Below are 10,453 nucleotides of genomic sequence, written 5' to 3'. Positions count from 1 at the left end.
CCTTGGACCATCCTTATCATTAGTAAATCAGGGCCATTGTGTTGACCTCTTTTTTGCATAGCACAAGACCATATTTGGAAATCATGAGTAGATATGGTGACTTGAGTATCTTAGATAGCACGAAGCTTTAACTCCTGAAAGAACCATTGGAGGTGATGTTATTGTCTATGGGGCATTTATTTGTCCTGGATTTTATCTACACCGTGCCCAGCAGCATTTTTTTTGTTTCTTTCTTTGCACTTTATTGATCGTTCTTTGCATTTTCTGTGGAAGTATCCTGTTGCAGCCAACAAAAAATGCAAATTTCCTTTCATCTATGCCAACAATATATTGTTTCATAGCTTCTTTTTTTTTTTTTTTTTTTTTTTTTATTTGACTGCGCTACAGCGGCTGTAAAGTTAGTGTAGTTCATAATATAGTGTCTGTACCTGTGTTTTATGTTGATCTTGCAATTCTTATGTGATCTTTGACCCGATGTTTATTTTTAACAGCATACAAAATAAGTGTCATCTCAGGTTTTCCCAGGTTGCAGTGAGACCAGAGACAATACATCACTAGTCAGGTGTTCAAAAGAGCCTGCCTTAATGGGTGGAGTGACCTTTGGGTGGGAGGGGGGATCATTCTGGTAGGAATTTAAGCTTTGCAACAGCTGAAGGCACCCTGGTTAGAAAACACCGGTCTGTTGTTCACAGCACAGCATGGGAGCTCAGGTGTGCTTCAAAGAGTGGGGTGGCCGATGTGTGGGAGAGAGAAAAGTGACTTAACACTCATAAACAAGGAATCATTGGACTTGTAATTTGAGAGAGGGAACTCCAACAGGAAATAGCCATTTCACAAAAAGAAATTAGCAGCATTATGGTAAACTCAATATACAGCAATTTAGCCCCAAGATCACAGCACGAATCTTTCCTAAGCATGTCCATTGCTGTCTGGCAGTTAAATACTATAATCACCTTATGGTGGATAAATCCTTTTAAAGGGGTTGTGCGCTGCCCTGCAGTTCGGAGCTCCGCTCACAGCGTCCGGAAGTTCATTACTCCGAACGCTGTGTGCGGGCTTCCATGTTCGCGGCTGCCGGGCATGACGTCACGCCCGGCCCCTTCGTGATGTCTCACCCGCCCCCTTGTGACGTCTGGCCCGCCCCCTCAACGAAAGTCTATGGGAAGGGGGCGCGACCGCTGACTTTGGTAGAGGGGGCGGGCGTGACGTCACGAGGGGGCGGGCGAGACGTCACGAAGGGGCCGGGCGTGACGTCACGCCCGGCGGCCGCGAACACGGAAGTAATGAACTTCCGGACGCTGTGAGCGGAGCTCCGAACTGCAGGGCAGCGCACAACCCCTTTAAGTTTGGTAAGGAAATATAGGGTTACTATGGATTGCAAAAGGATCACTGATATTAAATCGATGGGTAACCCCCAAAGACCTGTGAGTAATCCTGTCACATGTTATGTTATACAGTTATATGATCTGTTGTCACATGTACTCCCAGAGAGCACCAGCTTTGACCTATGACCCACAGCTTGACCAATTGGGCTTTAGTCCAGCCCCCCACTACTACAAAGCTACAACTCTCCAGTAAGTCTACAAGTCTATGTCTGATGTCACTGAACCTAGTCAAGTCCTGCACATAGTCAAGTCAAGTCTAATCACAGTCAAGTTTATTACAAGTATTGGTCCAGCAAGCTGCGAGGTCCTCTGGGTCCTGGTCACCTCTCTGGGATTCTGGCCTTAGCTGTGAAGATAATTCCATCTGTCTTCTACTCAGTAAAGCCTCCGTTGACCCATAACTGGTTGTGGACTCTTTATTCACTACTAGCCGGTGGTATAGCGGAGAATCCGGGCGTGTGGTGTTCCAGAACCTGAAAACCACACTGGCGTCACGAACACATAGGGGTTAATACCATCCAACCCCCGGGGTTAAAAACAGCAGATCCCACCACTCACACTGCAACACCCGTGGTCCCGCCATTCACCCGGCGTCCACCACAATCACTTCTCTGTTGTCGGTACCTGGATGATCCTTAATCTCGGTCTTTGTTCATTGTGTCAGACATGCAAGACTATGGCATGAAAGGGGAGGGTGGGGGGGGAGGGGCTGTCTCCACCTCTTGTTTTATTTATTTATTTATTTTCAGGTTGACATTTCATGCATATCTAAAATAGTGTGACCAATAGAAGACACCGGAGAGTATGAAGAGGAAAAGTCAAGTTAATAAATAAACCACAGTTATAAACCCAACAGATCGGACCTAATTTACTATAACCTGCAGTTTATATGGAGCTATACACTTATAATATCCCGATGGATTTCATTCGGCTGTTACCCGGCTTTATAATATATTTAGGTGAGTATCGGGGCCATAAGGTAAAGTATAGTATTCTATGTGCAATTTATATTAGAATTGTATAAAAAGAATATTGGATACATTGTGACTCCTTAAAGGGGTACTCCGCCCCTAGACATCTTATCCCCCTATCCAAAGGATAGGGGATAAGATGTCTGATCGCGGGGGGTCCCGCCGCTGGGGACCCCCGCGATCTTTCCTGCAGCACCCACTTGTCATCAGCTGCACGGAGCGATCTTCGCTCCGTGCAGCTGATGACAAGTGGGTGCTGCAGGAGAGATTGCGGGGGTCCCCAGCGGCGGGACCCCCACGATCAGACATCTTATCTCCTATGCTTCGGATAGGGGGATAAGATGTCTAGGGGCGGAGTACCCCTTTAAGACAGGTTGATGTCAATTTATTATTATTATTATTATTATTATTATTATTATTTTGTGTATTTTCTCTACAGGTGCTGTAACTGCTGAGAATCCTGTGCTGGTGAAAGGGACTCTTAGAGGAGATGTGTATTTCCGTCTTAACGTCTCAAGTCCTAATATTATGTGGATGAGGACGATGAAAAATTCCAGCGAAATCATTATCATTGCAAGAAATATACCGTGTACGTATAAAGAGTCTAAATACAATCCCAAATATAATCTGTTTTCCAATGGGGATCTGGGACTCCAATGGGGATCATCGCAGATACAGACGAGGGAAACTATGTAGCATTTGTAGAGAACACGGCTACATTCACCATTCGGCCTTTATTTTATTACCTTCAAATATGTAAGTAGGACCTGTCCCCTGCATGGCATGTACTGCATTAAAGGGGTACTCCGGTGGAAAACTTTATTTTTTATTTTTTTTTTAATAGATGAACTGGTGTCAGAAAGTTAAACAGATTTGTAAATGACTTCTATTAAAAAGATCTTTACCCTTCCAGTACTTTTTAGCAGCTGTATGCTACAGAGGAAATTCTTTTTTTTTTTTTTTTAATTTCTTTTTTTGTCTTGTCCACAGTGCTCTCTGCTGACACCTCTGTCCGTGTTAGGAACTGTCCAGCGCAGCATAGGTTTGCTTTAGGGATTTTCTCCTGCTCTGGACGGTTCCGGATACGGGCATCAGGTGTCAGCAGAGAGCACTGTGGACAAGACCAAAAAGAAATTCAAAAAGAAAAAGAAAAAATTCCTCTGTAGCATACAGCTGCTAAAACGTACTGGAAGGATTAAGATTTTTTTTTTTTTAGAAGTCATTTACAAATCTGTTTAACTTTCTGCCACCAGTTGATTTAAAAAATAAAAATAAAAATGTTTTCGACCGGAGTACCCCTTTAAAGATTCTTTGTGTATTGTGGCAGGGTGCAATGACTTATGCATGGGCCTTTTATGAATTCTTGTAGTTGTACATTTGCAGACCTGTGTCATGTTTATGTGTATACTAATGGTTCCCAACATGGTTTAAAGGGGTTCTCTACTGGAAAACTTTTTTTTTTTTAAATGAATGTTAAACAGATTTGTAAATTACTTCTATTTTAAAATCTTAATCCTTCCAGTACTTATCAGCTTCTTTATGCTCCACAGGAAGTTCTTTTCTTTATGAATTTCCTTTTTGTCTGACCACAGTGCTCTCTGCTGACACCTCTGTCCATGTCAGGAACTGTCCAGAGCAGGATAGGTTTGCTATGGGGATTTGCTCTTACTCTGGACATTTCCTGACACGGACAGAGGTGTCAGCAGAGAGTTCTGTGGTCAGACAAAAAGGAAATTCAAAAAGAAAAGAACTTCTGTGGAGCATACAGCAGCTGATAAGTACTGGACGGATAATATTTTTTAATTAGAAGAAACTTGCAAATCTGTTTAACTTTCTGCCACCAGTTGATTTAAAAAAAAATGTTTCCAGTGGAGTACCCCTTTAAACAAACGTTACAAATGTTAGTGACGTAAAATATCTGCATAGTAAGGCTTCATGAGTTAAAGCATTACTGTCACTTTAAAAGACTTTTGATATGTCACACAGACATGTCAAAGGTTTTGATCAGTCGGGGTCTCGGTATTTATACCCCCCACTGATTGTTGCATAAAGTTACTATAGATAGACCCTGACTCTTGCAGAGAGCCGGAGAGTGATGCACTCCTCCTGGCTATATCTATCTAGTGATCGGTAGGGGTCTGAACACCCAGACCCCAACTGATCAAAAGTTTTGACATGTCAAAAGTCTTTTTAAGTAATAGCAACACTATAAGGTAAATATACACATTTATCCAACAGCTGTCACTCCCAATCTCACCATTTTTTTTAATCAACTGGTGCCAGAAGGTTAAACAGATTTGTAAATTACTTCTATTTAAAATATCTTAATCCTTCCAGTACTTATCAGCTGCTGTATGCTCCACAGGAAGTTCTTTTCTTTCTAAATTTCCTTTCTGCCTGACCACAATGCTCTCTGCTGACATCATGACCACATTGCTCTCTGCTGACACCTCTGTCCATGTCAGGAACTGTCTAGAGCAAAAGATATTTGCTATGGGGATTTGTTCCTGCTCTGGACAGTTCCGGAAATGGAAAGAACTGGAAAGAACCAGGACGTGGTACTTAAAGGGGTTATCCAGGAAAAAACTTTTTTTTATAGATATCAACTGGCTCCAGAAAGTTAAACAGATTTGTAAATTACTTCTATTTAAAAATCTTAATCCCTTCAGTACTTATGAGCTGATGAAGTTGAGTTGTTCTCTTCTGTCCAAGTGCTCTGTGATGACACCTGTGTCTCGGGAAACTGTCCAGAGTAGAAGCAAATCCCCATAGCAAACCTCTTCTACTCTGTGCAGTTCCCGAGGCCAGCAGAGATGTCAGCAGAGAGCACTGTTGCCAGACAGAAATGAGCAACTCAACTTCAGCAGCTGATAATTATTGAAAGGATTAAGATTTTTTAATAGAAGTAATTTACAAATCTGTTTAACTTTCTGGAGCCAGTTGATATAAAAAAAAAAAGATTTTTTCCTGGAATACCCATTTAACGCACCAGGACGTACATGCTCGGGTCATGCGATGCTCGGGTTATGCGTGGCAGGTCCCGGCTGCTTATAGCAGCCAGGGACCCGTCGGTTAATGGCTGACATCCGTGATGGCGTGGATGTCCGCCATTAACCCCTCAGATGCCATGATCAATATAGATCATGGCATCTGCAGAGATTTGATCATCCAGAACGGCAGACGGAGGTCCCCTCACCTGCCTCCGCTGCCTTCCGCGGGTCTTCTGCACTGGTCTGAGATCGAGCAGACCAGAGCAGAAGATGACCAAAAACACTGATCAGTGCTATACCCTATGCATAGCACTGAACAGTATTAGCAATCAAAGGATTGCTATAAATAGTCCCCTATGGGGACTATTAAAGTGTAAAAAAATAAATAAAAATAAAAAATTAAATGTAAAAAATAACCTCCCCCAATAAAAAATGTAAATTGTCCCATTTTCCCCATTTCACCCCCAAAAAGTGTAAAAAAAAAATAAATAAAATGTACAAACATATTTGCTATTGCTGCATGCTTAAATATCCAAACTATTAAAATATAATGTTAATGATACCGCACAGTGAACGGCGTAAAAAAAAAAACAAAAAAAAGGCCAAAATTGCTGCTTTTTTTTTTTTATAACATTTTATTCCAAAAAAGTTGATGAAAAATGTATTAAAAGTTTTATATAAGCAAATATGGTAACAATAAAAAGTACAGATCACGGCGCAAAACATTAGCCCTCATACCACCGCTGATATGGAAAAATGTAAAAGTTATAGGTCTTCAAAATAGAGGGATTTTAAACGCACTAATTTGGTTAAAAAGTTAGTGATTTTTTTAAGCGCAACACTAATAGAAAAGTATATTATCATGGGTATCATTTTAATCGTATTGACCCAAAGAATAAAGAACACATGTCATTTTTACCGTAAATTGTACGGCGTGAAAACGAAACCTTCCAAAACTAGCAAAATTGCTGTTTTCTTTTTAATTTTCCCACACAAATAGTATTATTTTGGTTGCGCCATACATTTTATGGTAAAGTGAGTGATGGCATTACAACGGACAACTGGATTTCGCAAAAAAAAAACGAGCCCTCATACTAGGTCGGGGAATAAAGCGTACTCCGGTGGAAAACTTTTTTTTTTTTTTTAAATCAACTGGTGTCAGAAAGTTAAACAGATTTGTAAAAATCTTAATCCTTCCAGTACTTATCAGCTGCTGAATACTACACAGGAAACTCCTTTCTTTTTAGAACACAGAGCTCTCTGCTGACATCATGAGCACAGTGCTCTCTGCTGACATCATGAGCACAGTGCTCTCTGCTGACACCTCTGTCCATTTTAAGAACTGTCCAGAGTAGGAGGAAATCCCCATAGCAAACGTATGCTGCTCTGGTCAGCTCCTAAAATGGACAGAGATGGCAGCAGAGAGCACTGTGGTCATGATGGCAGCAGAGAGCACTGTGGTCATGATGGCAGCAGAGAGCACTGTGGTCATGATGTCAGCAGAGAGCTCTGTTTTCCAAAAAGAAAATAATTTCCACTGTAGTATTCAGCAGCTGATAAGTACTGGAAGGATTAAGATTTTTTTTAATAGAAATAATTTACAAATCTGTTTAACTTTCTGGCACCAGTTGATTTAAAAAAAAAAATTAAAAAAAATTAAAAAGTTTTCCACCGGAGTACCCCTTTAAGGCCAAAATGGGCTGATTTTTTAAGGGGTTAAAGTAATGTTTCTCTATCATTGCATCCTACAAAAATTAGTTTAGAAAGCATGCCAAAAGAACTTTGTCAAATGTCAATTTGTTTTATCCCAGGTGACTCGGTGGTGAATGGATCTCTGGGGGGATCTGCATATTTTAATGTGTGTGTTTCAAATGAAAACAATGAACGTGTAAAATGGAAGTATATGGGTAACGAGCTTGAGACAAACCTACAGTCCGAAAAGTATGAAAAATACCCAAATGGATCCCTGATACTATACAATATCACATACAATCACGAGGGGGAGTATATCATGACCTTACCTGTAGATGGTCAGGATGTCACGATAATTGAAAGCTATTACCTCAAAGTCTATGGTAAGTTGTCTTCTCAAAAGAAATTTAAAGGGGGTCATACCTGGTTAGACTGGATGGTTAGTGCTATTTTAAGAAAATGGCGCCACTCTTGTTTATGGATTGGGAATCTTATTGCAGAATTTTAAACTGGGGCAACGCCGGGCGTCTTCTTTAAAATTTCTACTGTCACATAAGGCCCATAAACATAGGCCAGGTGATTCATTACCATTACAGAACTAATTATCTAAAGCAGTGGTCTCCAAACTGTGCCCCTCCAGCTTTTGCAAAACGACAACTCCCAGCATGCCCGGACAGCCAACGGCTGTCCGGGCTTGCTGGGAGTTGTCGTTTTGCAACAGCTGGAGGGCCACAGTTTGGAGACTGCTGATGTACAGCTAGCTAGAATTTGATCGACAGCTGTTCCTCCAGATGTGGTTTGAGATAAGATTAAAGGGGTACTCCACTGGAAAACATTTTATTTTAAATCAACTGGTGCCAGAAAGTTAAACAGATTTGTAAATTACTTCTATTTAAAAATCTTAATCCTTCCAGTACTTGTCAGCTGCTGTATACTAGAGAGGAAGTTATTTTCTTTTTGAATTTCCTTTCTGTCTGACCACAGTGCTCTCTGCTGACACCTCTGTCCATATCAGGAACTGTCCAGAGCAGGATAGGTTTGCTATGGGGATCTGCTCCTACTCTGGACAGTTCCTGACATGAACAGAGGTGTCAGCAGAGAGCACTGTGATCAGGCAGAAAGGAAATTCAAAAAGAAAAGAACTTCCTCTGTAGTATTCAACAGTTGATAAGTATTGGAAGGATTAAGATTTTTAAATAGAAGTAATTTACAAATCTGTTTAACTTACTGGCACTAGTTGACTTAAAAAAAAAAAAATTACCAGTGGAGAACCCCTTTAAAGGAGAACTCTGGGATGTAACAAGGATAGGGGATAAGGATAGGGGATAAGTGTCAGATTGCGGGGCAGTCTTACCTCTGGGACCAACGTGATCTCCCACAGGGCACTCCGGCTCTCTGCATGAATGGGGTTTGTCAACCACCTCAAGGAGCTGCTGACACTCCCCCTTCATGTAGCTCTATGGCAGAGCCGGAATTTGGTGATGGGGGTGTAAGCCGCAGCTTTGTACGGTAGTCGACACGCCCCATTCATGCGAAGAGCCTGGGCGTCATGTTGGAGATCGCGGGGGGTGGTCCCAGAGGTCGACACTTATCCCCTACCCGTAGGAAATGGGGCCTTCGGAGCATTTTTCCTATTCAAATATCGGCTAAAAGAACATTCATGAGAATTTTGGTTTCTGATCATTGTCCAGTACAAACGCTCATTTATCGGGTGTCCATCGCTTTGTCGGCAGTACCTCTCTCCATGTAAACGGGGAATGTGCTACCAACAATCATCGAAATGAATGTCCACATGAACGATCGTAAGCTATGAACAATGGCAACCAATTCCCCACCTCGAAATTTTCCAGTGTACATTCCCCCAATACCCAGCGGCTGTATAATTAATGGATGCTCGCAACGGGCAATTTTCTGCCCATGTAAACTGATCCTTAGCAGCATTCAGAAACCAGAAATGTTCATATATTTCAAAGCCTCCAAGGGGCTAGAAACTCCCAGCATAAATATGTACAACACCAATTCAAAGTAATCGTACTATAATAAACCAGCACCAAAAATAAGGATCTAAGAACTTCAAAAGGTCCGCAGTCACCACAGGTCATTTGTGGATTTATCATTAACTGCTAACACCTAAGTCTTTTCCTATTGATACCACAATGAAGTAGTTTTGTATCAATTACTCAGCTACTGTATGTAACCAGAACTCCCAACGCATTTCTACCATGATACTATGGCGTCATCAGGGGAGAAGAGAAAGCTGCTAGACAGCCTCAATATTAAGCTTAGCCAAACTGTGGTTCATTATAAGAGTACTCATAAACTTGGATCAATAAGGGGCACCCGATACATAGTGCTCCACTTATATAGGTGTGCCTTTGCAGCAGAAGGGACCCCGATATATCCAGCTGCGATGTATAGTCCCAACTCTATTCCAGGAATACGGTCCCGCTGCTGGTTTCCCGTGTTGGACCTTGGTCGGAGTGTTAACCCGCAGTGGCGGGGAGCCGTCTGTCATTGATGGCTGCACAACGCTCTCATTCCGGTCCATCACCGGAAACCAAAAAGACTTAGGTGTTAGCAGTTAATGATAAATCCACAAATGACCTGTGGTAACTGCGGACCTTTTGAAGTTCTTAGATCCTTATTTTTGATTTTGGTGCTGTTTTTTTTAATAGCATGATTACTTTGAATTGGTGTTGCTTTTGTTAATAACTAATTAAAGGTTACGTTTTATGGCACTCCCCCCCCCCCCCCCCCCCCCTCCTTCAACATTTTTTTTGGTTGATTTAAGTACAGCATTCAGAAACCTCTGGTGGCTTTTTTAAATCTCACTACCTGATCCTTCTCTCCCCAGTATTTGCTGTCAAACATCCTGAAATTTGCGTGAAATCTAATGTGTTTGGTTAACGCAAGGGAGTGAGTATAAGATAGAGAATGCTCATATTGTTCAGCTTACCAGCCACTTCCCATTCGGGAAGTACACCCGGTCCCAAATGATTATGAAAATTCTATTTAAGTGTCACAAAGATTAAATATTTAGTTTTTCAGTTTAACTCATGGATGGCATTGTGTCTCAGGCTCTTTTGATCACTGAAAACAATCTCGGACACCTATGATAATTGGATTGCCATGTGAGCCCAATTTAAGGAAAAACTACTAAAGGTGGGTGTTCCACATTATTAAGCAGAACACCATTTTCACCTTTTCTGCTGCCGAAAAGAGTGAAATAGTTCAAAGCCTTGGACGAGGTATGAAAGCATAAGATATTTCACAAAAACTTAAGCGTCATCACTGCACTATTAAGAGATTTGTGGCTGATTCAGAACACAGACAGATTTGTGCAGATGAAGGCACATTGAGGAAGATTTCTGCCAGATCCATACATTGGATCAAGAGAGCAGCTGCTAAAATACCA

At 41.5% G+C, this 10,453-nt stretch overlaps 1 protein-coding gene across 1 annotated transcript in view; it reads left to right on the top strand.

Annotated features, from left to right (window-relative positions):
* The first annotated feature begins 2,162 nt into the window (after nucleotides 1–2,162).
* LOC130294324 (carcinoembryonic antigen-related cell adhesion molecule 1-like) overlaps nucleotides 2,163–10,453 on the top strand; it is a 59,619-nt gene continuing 51,328 nt past the window's right edge. The window contains exons 1-3 of the mRNA XM_056543943.1: nucleotides 2,163–2,344; nucleotides 2,796–2,945; nucleotides 7,158–7,421. Coding sequence (XP_056399918.1) covers nucleotides 2,275–2,344; nucleotides 2,796–2,945; nucleotides 7,158–7,421 — 484 coding nt within the window. The 5' untranslated portion in view covers nucleotides 2,163–2,274. The remainder of the gene's footprint in view (nucleotides 2,345–2,795; nucleotides 2,946–7,157; nucleotides 7,422–10,453) is intronic.

Source organism: Hyla sarda, chromosome 10 (genome assembly GCF_029499605.1).
Source record: "Hyla sarda isolate aHylSar1 chromosome 10, aHylSar1.hap1, whole genome shotgun sequence".
NCBI lineage: Eukaryota > Metazoa > Chordata > Amphibia > Anura > Hylidae > Hyla > Hyla sarda.
The sequence above is the reverse complement of the archived record's forward strand: the minus strand, read 5'-3'. Positions and strand labels throughout refer to the sequence as shown.